The 19,184-nt window shown below is 43.9% G+C and overlaps 1 protein-coding gene across 3 annotated transcripts in view; it reads right to left on the reverse strand.

The window, feature by feature from the left end:
• The window catches only part of reep6 (receptor accessory protein 6), a 34,828-nt gene extending 18,882 nt beyond the window's left edge, over positions 1-15,946 (reverse strand). Inside the window, exons 1-3 of one of the 3 annotated variants that reach the window (XM_033046483.1) lie at positions 15,518-15,946; positions 15,301-15,482; positions 921-1,014 (exon numbers count right to left, since the gene is read on the reverse strand). In XM_033046483.1, the coding sequence (XP_032902374.1) occupies positions 921-1,014; positions 15,301-15,415 (209 nt within the window). In that variant the 5' untranslated portion in view covers positions 15,416-15,482; positions 15,518-15,946. Of the gene's footprint in view, positions 1-920; positions 1,015-15,300 lie in introns of all 3 variants that reach the window. The other 2 variants (XM_033046486.1, XM_033046485.1) reach the window with 2 other exon arrangements.
• Between the last annotated feature and the right edge of the window lie 3,238 nt (positions 15,947-19,184).

Consider the following 19,184-nt stretch of genomic DNA (forward strand, 5'->3'; position numbering starts at 1 on the left):
CTTTGTTGATGGATAACAAACGTGTATGAAAGATGGACACAAAATGCTGGAGTAACTCAGCGGGACAGGCAGCGTCTCCGGAGAGAAGGAATGGGTAATGTTTTGGGTCGAAGACCCTTCCCCAAAACAGTTACTCCAGCATTTTGTGTCTATCTTCGATTTAATCCAACATCTGCAGTTCCTCCCTACACAAGTTGTAGGCATGGATAGTCAGAGCCAACAATCCTGTTTGCAATGCATATGTTTGACAACTACGGAGACACAGTGGCACAACAAAGATTTGCTGCCTCTGCCCCTGTCCCACTTAGGAAACCTGAACGGAAACCTCTGGAGACTTTGCACCCCACCCAAAGGTTTCCGTGCGGTTCCCGGAGGTTGCAGGTAGTGGAAGCAGGTAGGGAGATGGACAAAAACCTCCGAGAACCGCACAGAAACCTTGGGTGGGGCGCAAGGTCTCCAGAGGTTTCCGTTCAGGTTTCCCAAGTGGGACAGGGGCATTAGAGCACCAGAGTTCCGGGTTCTCTCCTGACAATTGGTGCTATAGGTACAGAGATTGTACATTCTCCCCGGGACTACATGGACGTTCTCAGGGTGCTCTGGTTTCCTCCCCCACTCCACAGGTGAACAGGTTTGTCGGCTTGTTGACTTCTGTACATTGTGTGTAGGACAGTGCTAGTGTACGGGATGCTGGTCGGCATGGACTCGGTGGGCCGAAGGGCCCTGTTTCTACACTGTATCTCTAAAGTCTAATAAAGTACTGTGCAGATTTTAATAATGCAATTCTATCAATGGAGGCTGGAAAACTAAACTCTTGGACTGAAGCAAAGAATGGACTCACAATTGAAAATAGTTGGGTCAAGGAAATCAGATCATGCACAATGTTATTTGAGGGAAACATTCTCCACAAAGTTTATACTCACGAAAAATAAGCTGGATATACAAAACCAATCAAATTGCATAACAGAGATGCTCCATATCCAAACACAAGATATAGGCCAAGGGTAGTAATTGAACCTAGAGAGAAAAAGCATAAAGATCAGTGAGATCAGAACAATAAAAGGATCTCTCAAACAGAGATCGACACATACAGTAACACATTTAGAGAACATCTTAAGTAGCGCTCTTGCCCAATTGTAAAGATCAGCCACAGGGTTAAAAGTAATCGTCAGTCTCCTTGCATATTTAATATTTCAATGATAGAGATGGGTAGACAAAAATGCTGGAGTAATTCAGCAGGTCAGGCAGCATCTCTGGAGAAAAGGAACAGGTTATATTGTAATATTGTAAATTTCCCCAAGTGGGTAGGATAGCATTACGTATGGTGATCGCTGGTCGGCACGGACTCAGTGGGCCGAATGGCCTGTTGCCGTGCTGTATCTCTTTAAAACAAGTTCTTCCCTTTGTCCTCTCAATAACCCAGGATGCATTTGATCTGGTTCAAATGATTTATCCCATCAGTTGTAATTTTTAAGACGTTTATGAAATCCTATCTAACCAGAATCAATTATTGCTTCCTTTGACGGGACTCCAATGAGCCTTCTCCCTTGGTGATGATGACCAAAGTATTAATTTAGTAATAGCTCAGCCACTCATTCTACCGTCAGTGGCAAATCTCTTTCTGGTTTCTTATTAGCCCCTCCTTTCCTCTTACAATCCGTTTGCCATATGTATACCCATTGGATTAAAGCCCCGGCCCCACATAGGAGACCTAAACTGCAACCTCTGGTGGCCTTGCCGCCACCCAAAAAAATAAAATAATCAAGGTCGAGATGACTTGCAACCTCCTACCACGCATATGTTGAAAACCGCGTGGTCAAGGCTTCATCTAGGTCGCTGCTATTTTTTCATCATGATTAAAACTGGCCTCGATTATGAAGAAAACCGGCTTCAACTAGACCTGCGACTAAAAAATTATCGATTTTTAAAATGGCAACCTATTTTTAGTCGAGGCCGGTTTTAATCATGATGAAAAAATAGCAGCAACCTAGATGAAGCCTCGACAACGCGGAAACCACTTTCGACCATTAGGGAGAGTGGCCAAAACCTCCGGTGATCTCATGGAAACCTTGGGCGGCGGGCAAGGTCACCAGAGGTTGCTGTTTAGGTCTCCTACGTGGGACAGGGGCTTTATTTTATTTTTTTTTACAAACGCTGCAGTCTTTTCTCATTCTCTTATTTTTGTTTAAACTTCCACTTTAAACTGTTGGTGTTCAGTCTGTTGTTAACAACTGCACATCTGCTAGTCAGTATATGCGGGAAAGTGCTGAGAATAGAGTCACGATTGCTTTCAAAGGTTGCAATTGTTGTAGATTGCAACAGAAAAGTTGTTGAAAAATACTCCATCTATGGATATAAACAAGGGCAATGTGGATTGGAGAACGTTTTCTACAAACTGTGTATAATGAAGAGGATGTCCCAAGTTCACAGAGTGAATAAACAAGTTGTGCAAACACAGACAAGGTCACATTCTAAGTGGCAGCTGGTAACGATGCACTTCACATCAAACAAGTTCAATTCAATGGAACACACATCCATTGGATGCATTCAAACCAAGAAGTTGGTGCAGGAGCAACTGAGCCATTTCAACTCTACATGGGAACAGCATACAATATTCATGTGAACAAAGACACTGAGGTGGTGCAATTAAAACCAGTGGGTCACGTTAATTATTGACATCTACTGCAAGACCAAAATAAACTGGGACATGCTCTCCATCCATACTGACTCCAGGAGAACGTAAAAGTCTGGGAGATCCAGCATGGAAACGGGTCTCTTGACCCATCAGGTTTGCACTGACTATCTTTAGACTCTATGGTGACCCTCGGACTTTGCTGGCTTTACTTTGCACTAAACGTTATTCCCTTATCATGTATCTCTTCACATGTATCTTTTTGCTGACTGGTTAACATGCAACAAAAGCTTTTCACTGTACCTCGGTACACTTTACAATAAACTATACTAACATGCATTGGCTTTCACCCGCCTAGCATCAAACCAAATTAAATTTATAGCCTTGACATCCCCCATCTCTTCTTCCAAACTTGAAAGCTTTGTGCACCTCCAATTCTGTAGTCTCAAAATCCTTGATTATTATGTACTAGAGCTATACACCCACACATAGATACATGCTCATCAGTCCCCAGGGGCGACAATATGAGCCGCAACAACAGTCGTGTGAATCGGTGAAGAAGAGCTCGCTGGTGCAGACCAGTGGCAACGGCGCCTAGTATTAAAGTGAAACGACACAAAGTGCTGGAGTAACTTAGCCGACAGAATCAGTCATCTAGCTGTAGGGGGCGCTCCTCTGTGTGCAGCCATGTCAGCAGCGCGTCAGTTTTTCCAGCTTTTTAAATTTTTTTAGTATGTTTTAAAGTGTGTATTTTGTGTTTCTTCGTGTGTTTTGTGTGGGGGGTGGTGTGGGGGGTGAGGGGGAAACCGCTTCGGTCGCCTCCTCCATGGAGAGGCGACTTTTTCCAGGTCGCCTCCCCCGTGGCCTAACATCAAGGATCGACGCGGCCTTTCCCGGAGACACGCCCGGGGCTTCAGCGGCGGGCGCAGCGTGGACTCTCGGCGTGGAGCGGGTGAGCCCTCGCTGGAGGGGAGCGCTCCGTTTCGCTGGCCCGGGGCAGCTGGCAGCCTGAAGTCGCGGTCTGCAGAGCTCCAGCTGGTGCGGCGTCTACAGCCCGGGATCCCTCGTGGGGGACCCGGGGGAAGAAGAAGCCATCACTGCCGGCCCGCGGCCAACTTCTACCGCGGGTGCGGCAAGGACTTACCATCACCCCTGGAGGGGAGCTTCGACCGCCGGCCCTGCAGTCTACGGTGCTTCTGGCTGCGGCGGGGATTTTAAATCTCGACCGCCGGCCTGCGGCCTACAACAATCTAAAGCCGCGGTCTCCGGTGAGGAAGAGCCGATCCTGGACTGACTGGACTATGGTCCTGTACACGGGGGGGAAATGGAGGAGGACTGGCCAAATTTTTGTGCCTTCCACCAGTGATGAATGCTGTGGTGGATGTTTGTGTTACAGTTTTATTGTGTGTTCTTTATTATTGTACTGCTGCTGACAACCCAACTTTCCACCAACCCTGGTTGTGTGGCAATAAATTATATCTATCTATCTATCTATTCAGGCCAGGCCAGGTGCAGAACCTCTGATAGTAACAGCTCTTTGGTGGATATGATTTGATTGAAGCACAAGTAGTTGTGAACAGTTAAAAATTTGCCCTAATATTTCCTAAAGTCTCAAATGTGGAACTCTTGTACCAGTACAACTCTGGTATAAGATGCACAAAATGCAGAATAACATATGACCGACAACGTGGCATCAAAGGCATCCTAAACTAATTATTTTAGTAAGAAAGGCCTAGATAGAGTGGATAAGGAGAGGACGTTTTTAGTAGTAAAGTGCCTGTCCCACTTGGGCGTCATTTGCGTGACATAATTTATGCGTCACGATGCACGACAAGAGTGCCGTGACGTGCACATGGCGTGCATTACGCGGGCATGGCGCGTGGTGAGGCCTTGTGGCGTAAGCAGTGACGCGTGGTCGCGCGCGGCGCCCCAGGATTTTGGGATTCACAAAATGTTTGCACACCACCTGCGTGACGCGCAGATGATGCCCAAATGGACAGGCCTTTAAGAGTCTAGGACCAGAGGGCACAACTTTAGACTAAAAGGATCTACCTTTAGAATGGAGACGAGGAGGAATGTCTTCAGCCAGAGAGTGTACTGTAAAACCCCTGTATGGGTGATGGCTGGTTGGTATGGACTCAGTAGGCCGAAGGGCCTGTTGCTGCGCTGTATCTCTAATCTAAACAATCCTGCATTTGAACACCAACTAAACTATGAACCATTTTAGGGGCTTCAAGCATTTGTTTTGCACTAATTAGGTTTTTTTAATGATTGAACTGTGTTTGCTTTATTATGTATGTTATCTATTCAAAACTATGTTTACAGGCCTGTCACGCTGCTGCAAGGAAGAATTTCATTGTTCCCTTTCAATACGTGTGAGAATTAAACATTCTCTCTTGTTACCTGGTCCAACCATTGTGGGGGGATGTTCTTTATGTTTAAAACTCTTATTAATGTTACGTCTGTATTCCTTTTTTATGTGCTGCAAAATGGCAAGAAGCATTTCACTTCACTACACCTAGGTGTATGTGAATGTGACCAATAAAATACCTTTGACCTTTGATACCTTTGAACAGATTATTGTTACACAAGTATCAAAGGAAGCAACTGCTTGTTAATTTCCAAAGCAACTTTGTGGCCTCCCACGGTGAAACTGGCAGCCCGAGTTCTTGGAGATGATGTCTGATTACTACGAGGAGGTTACATGTAAACAAGTTTACAACCACCCCCAAGACTGGCTCCCACTTGAATTTCACATTGATTGGAGTCACATATATTATCAGTAGTAAGGAAGACAAATGAAATAGCAGCATTTATTTTGAGAGGACTAGAATATAAAAACAGCAGTCTACTCCAGACTTTTGCGTCTATCTTCAGTTTAAATCAGCATCTGCAGTTTCTTCCCGCACATGTAATGCTGAGGCTTTGTAAGGCACTGGTCAGATCAAACTTGGAGCAGTTGGAACTGCTATTATGAGCAGTTTTAGACCCCCATATCAGAGGATGTGCTGGCTTTGGAAAGGGTCCAGAGGAGGCTTACAAGAATGATCCCAAGAGTGATTGGGTTTACATATGATGAGCGTTTGACTGCACTGGGCAAGTACTCGCTGGGGACCTAATTGAAACACATCGAATAGTCAAAGACCTGGATAGAGTGGATATGGAGAGGATGATTCCACTAGTAGGAGAATCTAGGAGCAGAGGCAATAGCCTCAGAGTAAAAGGACATACCTCTAGAAAGGAGATGCAGAGGAATTTCTTTAGTCAGAGGGTAGCACATCTGTGGAATTCATTGCCACAGACAGCTGTTTAGGCCAAATCAATGGATATTTTTTACAGTGGAGATTGACAGGTTCTTGATTAGTATGGGTGTCAGGGATTATGGGGAGCAGGCAGGAGAATGGGGTTGACAGAGGAAGATAGATCAGCAATAGATGTGATGGGCCGAATGGCCTAATTCTGCTCCTATAACTTCTACAAGCCTACAACTTGGGCATGTGTAACACAGGGAGAGCCTTTGTTCAGTCTTGTTACTGAGATATAGAAACAATGAACCATAGATGGGTTTTTTTTTTTAAAAGCACACAGAAAACGGGACACAGTGCTGAAGTAACTCAACAGTCAGATAGCATCTGTAGAGAAAGTCTGATGAAGGGTACTGAACCAAAACATCACCCACCCACATTCTCCAGAGATGTTGCCTGACCCGCTGAGTTACTCCAGCAATGTGCGCCCTTTTGTTACTGCGACGCTCTGTTCCAGCACAAAATTAAGTATCCAAATAAAATGCATGCCATAATTAAACATTGGAGGGCAGATGGCTGAAAAAGCAAACAGTCATAGTAAAGAGATCACTGTTGCTGCCAAAGCAAACAGTGCCGATCACAGGATCACAGGATTGCCCTCGTGACTCCTTTCTTTCTTCTTTTGCAATTTGAAACCAAGAAGTGAAATAAGTTTGTCCCACCACAAACGCTTCCTTCTCTCTAGCAGTGGAGGCCATTTGTTCAAAAACAAAGGCAGGGGTTGTAAATGTTGGAAATTATTGGCAAAGATCGTAAATTATATTAAACTTTAATACCTTTACGGGATCTGCTCGGAGACATTTGGGTCAAAGTGCAAAAGCTGTGATCGTTCCTGACATGGAGGTTACCAACTGCACAATTCAGCCAAACAAGAGGGCAACTGCTTTTTGAAAAGCACTAACCTTTCTGCATTTGTGCTTCAAGTTCAGTGTGAATATTAGCTTGGTGTACTGCACTCTGGATCTAGAATGAAGATCACCTTGGGCAACACATACAAATGTTGCAAAGCACCAAAGTACAAATTTGAACACATTTACATAGGTTACTCATGCAATTAAAATTAAGCAACTTTACTGGATGACTTAATGACTTACTCGCAGTTGAAAACCAGTTGAAAACCATTTAAATAAAACAGAATCAATATACTTCAGATGCTGGAATCTTGGGGGAAAATAAAAAACACACACACACACAAAGTGGGGTTGGTGTGTGGAACGAGCTGCGGAGGTGGTAGTTGAAGCAGGTACTATCGCAATCTTTAAGAAACATTTAGACAGGTACATGGATAGGACAGGTTTAGAGGGGTAAGGGGCAAACGCAGGCAGGTGAGACTAGTGTAGATGAGACACGTTGGCTGGTCTGGGCAAGTTGGGCCAAAGTTTTTCCACTCTGCAAGACTCTGACACAAAAGACTGGAAGAACTGAACAGGTCAGGCAGCCTCCGCAAAGGAAATGGATAGACTACGTTTCAGGTCAGGACCCAGCCGGAGTACGATGAAGGGTCCTGGCCCAAAATGTCATACATCCTGTCCATTCTCTCCACAGATACTACCTGACCCGTTGAGTTCTGCCAGCACTTTGCTTTTGTTCAATAAACCTGAAAATGGTCCAGTTAGTTCGACATGTGATGGGCACACTTCAAGTTGAGAATTCACAGAAGCAAATGTATTCTTGGGATGGAAGACATCTTGCTTCCACTCTGGTTTAATGAGTTCTCAAATGGCTGCCAGGCTAACATGGGACCTGGAGGCCTCCCACTTAGGGGAAGAGATGTCCAATGGCATTGGGCCATTTGGTCATGAGTTGTAGGAGCAGAATTAGGCCATTCGGCCCATCAAGTCTACTCTGCCATTCAATCATGGCTGATCTATCTTTCCCCCTCAAACCCATTCTCCTGCCCTCTCCCCATAACCCCCGACGCCTATACTAATCAAAAATCTGTCAACCTCCGCCATAAAAATATCCATTAACTTGTCCTCCACGGCAGACTGTGGCAATGAATTGAACAGATTCACCACCACATGGGCCAGAGATCTCCAGGAGGTTGTGGGGTGGTTACATTTCTTCAAGGAAGCTTCAAGCACATTCAAACCCTTTCCTATGTGATGGTCTTGAACAAGGAAGCATAGTAAAAAACTAGTATTTTAAAATAGAGGTGCATAGAAATGGCTTTAAGAGAAGGTAGCAAATTTATAGATATATGGCTCAGAAGATGTTAGAAGCTAGATTATAGGATATACAAGGTGGAGATAGATTATTTGAAAGATTGAAGAATAGAAGGTTATGGAGAATTGGCTCCTTTTTTTTTTTGAAGAGGAAGCTCAAGTGTGGTGGCTTACTCCTGATACTATTGGTCTGGGTTCTCTTCTATGACAGAGGACAGTTTTAGGAGCCTGGTCATGGAGTCAAACAGCATGAAAATAGGTCATTTCCAATTTCCCCATGCTGACCAAAGATGCCCCCTCTCCACTAATCCTCACTCTTCTGCATTTGGCCCATATCCTTCGAAACTTTCCCCACCCACATACCTCTCCAAATGTATTTTAAATGTTACTAGACCAAGTGCAAACTGATCATAATAGGTATGTCAGAGGCCTGTTCTAAGCTAACGATATTTCAAAGACGTTTCCTCAACTATGGCCTAATAATGGCAAAAAAATTAATACAGGTACTTACATTTTGGAAACAGACAACAGTCCCCACAGTGAAGATGTGGATTACAGATATGTCTGAGACACTACATTTGGAAAACATTAGGGTCGTCTTGGCAGAAAAAACAGATCAATTTCTTGAGACATGGATACCCTTTACTGAATTTTTACAACAATAGTATGGTGGAACACAAATTTAAATCTAAATCCGATGCTACGATGGGTGAGGGGGGGGGGGCAAGGTATATCTCCATCTTTTCTTATTCCTCTTTCCTTCTGCTGCACTGCTTTGGTAGCGTATGGGGTCTTTTTCGCATTCTTTTCTATTTTATCCCTTCATTTTTTTCCTTTCTTCTTTTCTTGTTCTCCCTTTGTTTCTTTTCTTTTTAATTTAGGTGATTAAGGTTAAAAATGAAGCTGTACAATAATTGTAGATGCCGAACGTTTTATCCTTGTACAATTACTTCTAATAAAATTAAAATTAAATAAATAGACAATAGGTGCAGGAGTAGGCCATTCGGCCCTTCGAGTCAGCACCGCCATTCAATGTGATCATGGCTGATCATCCCCAATCAGTACCCCGTTCCTTCCTTCACCCCATATCCCCTGACTCCGCTATCTTTAAGAGCCCTATCTAGCTCTCTCTTGAAAGTATCCAGACAACCAGCCACCACCGCCCTCTGATGCAGAGAATTCCACAGACTCACCACTCTCTGTGAGAAAAAGTGTTTCCTCATCTCCGTTCTAAATGGCTTACCCCTTATTCATAAACTGTGGCCCCTGGTTCTGGACTCCCCCAACATCGGGAACATGCTTCCTGCCTCTAGCGTGTCCAAACCCTTAACAATCTTGCAAGTTTCAATAAGATTCCCTCTCATCCTTCCAAACTCCAGAGTGTACAAGCCCAGCAGCTCCATTCATTCAGCATATGACAGTCCCGCCATCCTGGGAATTAATCTTGTAAACCTACGCTGCATTCCCTCAATAGCAAGAATGTCCTTTCTCAAATTAGGAGACTAAAACTGCACACAATACTCCAGGTGTGGTCTCACCAGGGCTCTGTACAACTGCAGAAGGACCTCTTTGTTCCTATATTCAATTCCTCTTGTTATAAAGGCCAACATGCCATTTGCTTTCTTCACTGCCTGCTGCACCTGCATGCTTACTTTCATAGACTGATGAACAAGGACCCCCAGATCCCGTTGTACTTCCCCTTTTAGATAGTAATCTGCCATCCTGTTTTTGATACCAAAGTGGATAACCTCACATTTATCCACATTAAACTTCATCTGCCCACTCCCCCAGCCTGTCCAAGTCACCCTGCATTCTCATAGCATCCTCCTCACAGTTCACGCTGAATGAATACGTTTATTGTCATTGCTCAATACTGTGCAACGAAATTCCATTACATCTCCTCCGGTTAAAAAAATACAAACACGACAACCATTGACACATATGTACACTTATTAGTAAAAAATAAATAGGTATTTTAAAAGAATTTAAAAGAATTTGGCGGCATTTCTTAGAATTACATTTTGCTTCCCCAGCATTCTCTGTTGGAATTTAGCTCTTTTATCGCACATGGGTAGAAACTATTCTTTAGTCTACCGGTGCGAGCCTTCAGAGTCCTGAATCGCCTCCCAGAGGGTAGCAGAGTAAAAAGGTGGTTGGCAGGGTGGGATGTGTCCTGCTTGATATTTGTGGCCCGGCGCAAGCATCGGGCCCTATATATGTCATCCAAGGAGGGCAGTTGGGCGTTTGTAATGTTCTGCGCAGTTTTTATAATTCCCTGCAAAGCCCTCCTCTCAGCCACAGTACAGCTAGCAAACCACACCAGGATTCCATAGGAGAGGATACTCTCCACGGCGCATCGGTAGAAGGACAACAGCAGCGGCTGTGAGACGTTTGCTCTCCGCAGAGGCCTCAGGAAATACAGCCGCTGATGTGACTTCTTCACGAGAGTGACGGTGTTCATTTGCCATTTAAGGTCCTGGGAGATGTTTATTCCCAGGAACTTAAAGCCAGTGACTCTCTCCACCATGTCTCCTTTGATGTATAAAGGAGCAGGTTCCTCTCTCCTCTTCCTCCAGAAGTCAACGACCAGCTCTTTTGTCTTCGATGGATTGAGTACCAGGTTGTTCTAGGTACACCAGACAGTCAGTTTTTGGACTTCATCCCTGTAGGCAGACTGGTCGTTGTTGTTTATCAGTCCCACCACAGTCGTGTCGTCCGCAAACTTAATGATCCTATTTGTACTGTGTGTTGGTATACAATCATAAGTGTATATTGTGTACAAAATGGGACTCAGCACACAACCTTGTGGCGCTCCTGTGCTGAGCGTCAGGACTGGGGAGTAATTGGACCCCATCCTGACAGTCTGTGGGCGATCTGTTAGAAAGTCCTTAATCCATCCGCATGTTATTGCATTAACACCCAGATCAGACAGTCAGCTTTGTGTCATCTTTTCCTCCTCACCTTAAACCTATGTCCTCCAGTTCTTGATTTCAATACTCTGGGTAAAAGACTATGCATTAACCCTAGCTATTCCCCTTGTGATCTTCACAAGATCACCCCTCAACCTCTTGCACTCCAAGGAATAAAGTGCTAGCCCGCTCAACCTTTCACTATAGTTCAGGCTCTCAAGTCCTGGCAACATCCTTGTAATTCTTCTCTGCATCCTTTCCAGCTTAACAACATCTTTCTTATAATACTGAACACCATACTCCAAATGTGGCCTTACCAATGTCTTGTACAACTGTAACATAACCATCCAACATCTACACTCAATACTCTCACTGATGATCAATGCGTCGAAAGCCCTCGTGACCATTTAGTGACGTAATTTTCTATATCTCCACTCCTAGATCCCTCTGCTCTACAATATCCTCCAGAGGCCTGCCATTCACCGTGAAAGGTGATGGTCATGCAAGCGAGATGGCCTGTATAACAAAGCCAACCAAGTGTAACCAGTGCCTCGACATTGGCTTGATAGAGGACACCAACAATGGTTAACCCATCCTTTTGATGATTTTACAGAGTTGGTATATGTACTTGGTCCCTTGTTGTACCACATTAATACAATTACCACAGGCACTGTTGAATATAAAGTCATACAACAGTAACAGGCCCTGCCACCCACCACATCCACACTGACAATTGAGCACCCATTCACACAATCACCATTTTGTATTCCCCACAGATTCCTATGGACTTCCCCAAGTTTTAAAACCACTTGACCTCATACTTGAAGCAATTTACAGTGGCCAATTAACCTTTCACCTGGACACCTTTAGGCTATGAGCAGAAAACATATCGCAGAGAGAACATGGCAAATCCACACAAACATTGGGAGATTGGGATTGAACCCAGGTTGCTGGAATAGTTAAGGCCCTGTCCCACGATGCGAGTTTACCCAAGAGCTCTCCAGAGTTTAAAAAAAATCAAACTCGTGGTAAGTACGTAGAATGTACGTAGCGGGTACGTCGGAGCTCGTGGATGTCTCGTAGCGGCTCGTAATGCTAACGGCAGGTACTCGGGAAACGCGGAAACTCGTGAAGTTTTTTCAACAGTGTGAAAAATTTCCAAGAATAAAAAAAAAATAGTCGTGGTGAAGTACCACGAGTTTGATTTTTTTTAACCTCGGGAAAGCTCTTGGGTAAACTCGCATCATGGGACAGGGGCTTAAGGCGACAGTTCTCCAATTGCGTCACTGGCACAAATACTGCCAAGAACAAAATATTCTTATGAAATAAAAGCTAGGTAGACTACCAACTCTTAGAACACAACGCCCCTAGCCTTGTGTAACAATGCAAACAGTTCATTTGTACGAGAAGTGAAACATGTATTCAAAGGACTTAAATCATCTATTTCTGGAAGGTTGACTGGCAACATTAAAATGTTACAATTTAGGATTGATTCAATGACACCATGATATACAACTTTTTGTAATGATATATATGCACAAGGGACAAAAGTTAAACACCAAGTATAAAAAGTTATATACCAAGTATTCTGCCAATTCAGTGTCCAGAAATATGCCAAGCAACCATGAAAGCTAAAGTTTTAATTTCCCGTTATGAATTATATATTGGAACTTTAGATTCAAATTAGTGAAAACTATTGTTAAAAATATATCAAAGTTTTTAGACATCAAGAAAATTTGGGTTCTTCTCACAAGATAGATCTGCAACCCATATATTAATGGATTTCATTGAAATACATGTCTCTTAATTCATACAAAAAGAAACACAGTAGATGATTCTTGCGAATCAAGGTAAGCAATTTCCCCCAGAATATCTAAACTGTTATTCATTTCTGATTTGGTTATTTTGTTTAGAGATGCAGTGTTGAAACGGGCCCTTCAGCCCACTGAGTCTATACCAACCATCGATCTCCCATTCATACTAATTCCATGTTAATCCTCTTTTGCATCCTACACACTAGTGGCAATGTTTAGAAGCCAATTAACCTACGAACCCGCACGTCTTTGTAAGATACAGCTCCAAAATTAAATGCTCTTTCAAGTATGGATCAACAAAAAAAATAATTTAATGATCCACTTGCTGGACAACATCAACTAATGAGCCTTCCCCAAAATTACATGTGAAAATAATGCTAGAAGGCCTGCAAATTTCTGAGAGTTGAACTGATGCATTTGTTAAAGTATACAAAAAGGTAAATACTTGTTTTGCATTCAAACTGAAAAGTCACACACTCGAGCACCAGCATAAATATTTTGCTACTTAGGAGTCAAAGATGATTCTGGATTTGAAAAGGAAAGATTTTTAAATTTGGCACAGTCTAAGGAAGGTTCCCAATCTAAAATGCCACCTATCCATTTTCTCCAGAGATATCACCTGACCTGCCAGGTTACTCCAGCAAGGTCTTTCGAAAAATATATATAAGCTAACATCTGTAGATCCTTGTTTGTACCTTGGGCATTTCAGTCAGTGTTGAAAATGGAAGATATAATGGTCCAGTTAGATTGAGCAAGTTTGTGAAACAGTGAAGGAATTTGAGTTGAATGCCAAAGCAGACACTTTTATAATAATGTTATTCTTAAAGAAATCCCATTGCATTCACGAGGTGTTAAATCAAACCTGATAATGGTCTCAAAAGTCACAGCATTGTACAAAGTAGGCCAATTAGTCTCTGATCCATGTCACCTCCCATGCTCCATGTTTCAGACTGGGATGCATTGAGACTTATTCAAAAACAAAAAGAGATACACACACATGGAATTAAGGGGGGCAAAGGTCAGGCAGCTTCTTGAAGAAGGCCACCAACCCCCAATGTAATCTGTCCATTCCCTCCTTAGATGACGCCCAACATTTTAATGAAGGTGTTGCCTGGACTGGAGGGTTGGAGCTAAAGGCAGAGGTTGGGCAGGCTAGGACTCCTTGGAGTGCAGGAGGATGAGGGGGAGGTCTTATAAAGATGTTTAAGATCATGAGAGGAATACATTGGGTAGATGCACAGATGAATCGTGGACCATAGGTTAAAGGTGAAGGAGAAAACATTTAATAGCAATCTGAAGAGTAATCTTTTTCAAACAAAGGGTGGTGGGTGTATGGAACAAGCTGCCAGAGGAGGTAGTCGAGGCAGGTACAATCCCAACATTTAAAAAACAGTTAGACAGGTACGTGGATAGGACAGGATTGGAGAGATATAGGCCACATGCTGGCAGGTGGGACTAGTGTAGCTGGGACATGTTGGCCAGCGTGGGCAAGTTGGGCTGAAGAGCCAACACTGTCTGTACCACTCTATAACCTGCTGAATTCCTCCAGCACATTGTGTTTCACTTGTAATCCAATTACACTTTGGTTCACACATTCCACTGAAATCTCCAAATTGAATTTATTTATAAAATATGGGTTTGGTCTAGACATTAATAGAACTATCTTTTTCCAATTCCATTTTCCATCAATCCCTTTCTTGGTCACGCACAAAAGTGCACTTCATGTATATCTTCAGACGAGAATTAATCAAGTCATTTTCATGACCAATGGAAAGGCCATTTTTAATTTTAACCGAATGGGTATGTTTAAGTTGGAAAAACTAAACCAGTCAACGTGTTCTTTCACCTTCATTTTATTAATAAATAACAGTCTACGCTTTAACCAATTGCTTTAAGCTGGTTAACAATACCCCCCCCCCCCCCCCTCAAAAAAAAGTAATAATTATTTCACATGTTGTCGCCCTTGAAAATACTTATGCCTTATTCTGATCAAAATTTGTTCAGTGACAGTGTGCTGTAACCGAGGTTTAAACCACCAACACCGGGTGCTTGGTGAATGTGGTAGGCGAGTTGAGTTAAAATTAACATGTAGATTCACTAATCAAACACGCAAACTACAAGTTAAAAAAAGTCTAAAACTGAAATCAAACTTTCACGTGGACCCGACAGGCGAATTACCATGAAACTGACCGACGTGAAGTATTTATTACTGAACACAGACATGCCCTAACATTGCACCAGGACATGTTTTAATTGAAACAATACATGTTCAAGTCTGAAGAAGGGTTCCGATCCGAAACCGCACCTATCCTTTTTATCAAGAGATGCTGCCTGTTACTCCAGCACTTTTTGCGTGTATCTTTGGCACAAACCCGCATCTGCTGTTCCTTCCTACACGTTCTCAAATTGCAGGATTGCAAACGCGTTTGCTTTCAATAAACAAAAATAAAAGAGGCTGAGCGAGCATCTGTTACCCACCTGCGGCCAGATGGTATTTACGCATGCCCGTCTTCTTCTCAATCTTGTCGAGCATGTTGGTTAAGAAGTTCTTCTCGTCCAGGAACTTCTCAAAGCGCTGTCGCAAGGATGGCATTTTTGCAATGGGTCCCGTTGATTTCAATGCACCCTGTGCTCTAAGGGTCCAGTTTATTTCAATGCACCCTGTGCTCTAAGGGTCTAGTTTATTTCAATGCACCCTGTGCTCTACGCTGGAAGAAAGCAGCGTACAGTGCAGAATCCCAGCCCGCGCCGCTGTTGACAAAGCGCCTCCTAATCCTCTAGTTGCTGACTCCAGTTCTACTTCCAATCCTACTTAAACCGCTGTTCAATCCGTTTGCTACTTCCGCCCCCATTCTCTGATTGACGTGGTATTTGCCCAATTGCTCCGACTACTCTTATCTCACCTCCCCCCCCCCCTCTATTTGCGAATTTATCCTTGTCGCGACCGAATAGTGCAGACGCGGAGAGATGGATCATTTCACGCTTTGTGAACTATATGCTGTCATTTCATTTTTGTTTACTCTATCTGGGCACTGGATGTATGGAATGAGCTGCTAGAACAGGTAGTTGAGGCAGAGAAACGCTACACGATACGATAGAGCTTTATTCGTCCCCGGAGGGAAGTTAGTCAGCCAACACACAAGGTACACGAAAACTTGAAATTAAAATTAAATTAAAAATTCATTTTTCCTTGTTCACGTTTCCTTATAAACCTTGCACTATTCCCTTATCATGAATTTATAAATGGCTGTAAATGGCTCGATTGTAATCATGTATTGTCTTTCTGCTGACTGGATAGCACGCAACAAAAGCTTTTCACTGTGCCTCAGTACACGTGACAATAAATTAAACTGAACTGGAGATACTATTACAGTATTCAAAATTGTGCTGCAATTGTGGGCTGCATCAGTGAGGGGAGGGTGGGAGGGAAGCTGATTACAGAGGTGTAGTCAACAACTTTGTTGAGGGGTGTGGGCTGAATCACCTGCAGCTCAACACCGACAAGACTAAGGAGTTAGTGGTGGACTTTAGGAGGAGTGGAACCCGGTCCGACCACCCCTGTCCGGTTTCCATCAACGGTGTGGATGTGCAGTTTACCAGGGAGTATAAATACCTTGGAGTATACCTGGACAGGAAACTGGACTGGTCAAGGGAGGCTGAGGCCCTGTACATGAAGGGACAGAGTCTGTACCTTTGGAGAAGGCTTCGGTCCTTCAAAGTCTGCAGTAAGATGCTGCAATTGTTCTACCAATCGGTGGTAGCTAGTGCCACTTTCTTTGCTGTCCTGTGGAAAGGATTGGGGATATGCAAAGATTGGGGGATGGGAGTCAGTCTACTCCACGACGGGGGGGGGGGGGGGGGGGGGGGGGTGTTGTACAGTTTGATAGCCGCAGGGAATAAGGATCTCCTGGGGCGTTCTGCACTGCATTTTGGTAGAACCAGTCTGTAGCTGAAGGTACACCTGAGGTTGACCAGTGTGTCGTGGAGGGGGTGAGCTGTATTGTCCAGGATGCTCAGCAGTTTGAGGAGCATTCTCCTCTCCAAGACCACCTACCATGAATCCAACTCCGCCCCCAGGACGGAGCCAGCCTTCTTGACGAGTTTGTTAATCCTATTGGCGTCCGCGGCCTTCGCCCTGCTGCTCCAGCACATGGCAGCGTATAAGATGGCACTGGCTACCACCAGTGGTCCAACATCTGCAGCATCTTACTGTAGATGTTGAAGGAGTGAAGCTTTCTCATATTAAGTCTCAAATTCGTCCCCTAATTCTGGTGTTCCTCATTGCAAGAAATATTTTCTCAGCATCTACTCTGACAAGCCATTTCAACTTTTCACAGTTTCAGTACAGGCAAAAGCACTGGAGTTCTTTGAGGATGGATAAAAGCAAAGGCTAGTCCTAATGACAAGGGGAATATAACACCAGAGATGGATGAAGTCCAGGCAGTATTTAGAATTCAGAGATAGAGTTGTCCAGAGTCCACGCCAGTTAACGATCACCCATAAACTAGTTATATGCTGTCCCATCCTATGCACTAGGCGCAGTTTAGAAGTTTAGATTAACCTACAAACCTGCACGTCTTTGGATCGTGGGAGGAAAAACAGAGCACCAGGAGAAAACTCACACAGGCAGCACCCGTATTAGGGATCGAACCAGGGTCTCTGGCCCTGTGTGGCAGCAGCTTTACCACTGTGGCTTAAATTTGGAAGTAGAAACCATCCACTCCTACGGAAATTTAAAAAAACCTGGAAATCTGTAAGAAAAACTTACAGAAGAAGCTCTAAACACTCAGCAAGCCAGGATTCAGATTCAGATTAGTTTATTAACATATTCACAGGGTACAATGAAAGTCCTTGTTTTTGTGAAGTTCACAGAGTAAATATATTAAGTACAACAATAAATGCAACTGCGAATGAGAAACTGGTAGCATGGTGCAAAAAAGACTCAAATGTAAAACTGGAATGACTAAATAAGATAGAGTTATGGGCCTGTACCACTTGGCGATTTTTTCAGCGACTGCCGGCATCATTGATTGACTTATCAGGTCACCGAAAAAGTTGCGGCGTGACGCGGCTTGATGACGTATTGACACGTGATGTTTCCTCAAGTGTCGCAATATTTTTTTTGTCGCCGCTGGATTTTGAAATGTTCGAAATCTTTCAGCAACCCTGATACCTCAGTCAATGACGCCGGCAGTCGCCAAAAAAATCACCAAGTGGGACAGGCCCTTTAAGGGTATGTGGCAACACCTCCAGAGAAAGAAATTATGGTTTAGGAGCACAATCAGTGAGGATAGATGACAATACATACCCCACAATAATTCTCAACCCTCTCAGCCCCCAACTATACTCTGTGTACAAAGAACAATGTCTGTGCCGAATATGATGCCAAATTAAAGTAATCTCTGCTGCAGGTACTCCATATCATGCAGGGGTGGCCAGGGTGGCGCAGCGATACAGTTGCTGCCTTACAGCGCTTGCAGAGCCGGGGACCCGGGTTCGATTCCATCTATGGGTGCTGTCTGTACAAAGTTTGTATGTTTTCCCCGTGACCGTGTGGGTTTTCTCCAAGATCTTCGGTTTCCTCCCACACTCCAAAAACGTACAGGTATGTAGATTAATTGGCTTGGTGTATGTGTAGTATAGTGTTAATGTGTGGGGATCGCTGGTCGGTGTGGACACGGTGGGCCGAAGGGCCTGTTTCCGCACTGTATCTCTAAAAACTAAAAAATATCTCCATTCCCTGCATCCATCGAAAAGCATTGTAAAATCACTATTGTTTCTGCTTCCACATACTAACCGACCCATCTGCATTCAGGTCCAGGGTGGTTATATGTGCACATATAGATACAGAAGGCTATGGACCAAGTGCTCGTAAATAGGATTAGAGCAGATGGGTGCTTTAATGGCGGAGGATGGACTGAAGGATCCGTTTCTCACTGCATCACTCGTTGTCCATGTCAACCCATGGCAAGGGCATCGCTGGCCTTGACATCTCTTGTTGCCCAATTCCTATAAAGAATGCACCTGGCTGTGACGTCACTTGTTGCCAAGCGCCTAACATTAACGCACCTTGCCGTGTGATATAACTTGTTGCCAAGTGCCTCTCCGGAACACTCCTGGTTGTGACATCACGTTGTCAAGTGCCTATCAAGAAAGCACCTGGTTGTGACATCACTTGTTGCCAAGCACCTATCAGGAACGTACCTTCCATGTGACATCGCATGTTGCCAAGCACCTATTAGGAACGCAGCTGGCTGTGACATCACTTGTTGCCAAGTGTCTATTAGGAATGAACTTAGTAATTACATCGAAGGTACACAAAAAAGCTGGAGAAACTCAGCGGGTGCAGCAGCATCTATGGA

This window comes from Amblyraja radiata, chromosome 29 (assembly GCF_010909765.2).
Source record: "Amblyraja radiata isolate CabotCenter1 chromosome 29, sAmbRad1.1.pri, whole genome shotgun sequence".
NCBI lineage: Eukaryota > Metazoa > Chordata > Chondrichthyes > Rajiformes > Rajidae > Amblyraja > Amblyraja radiata.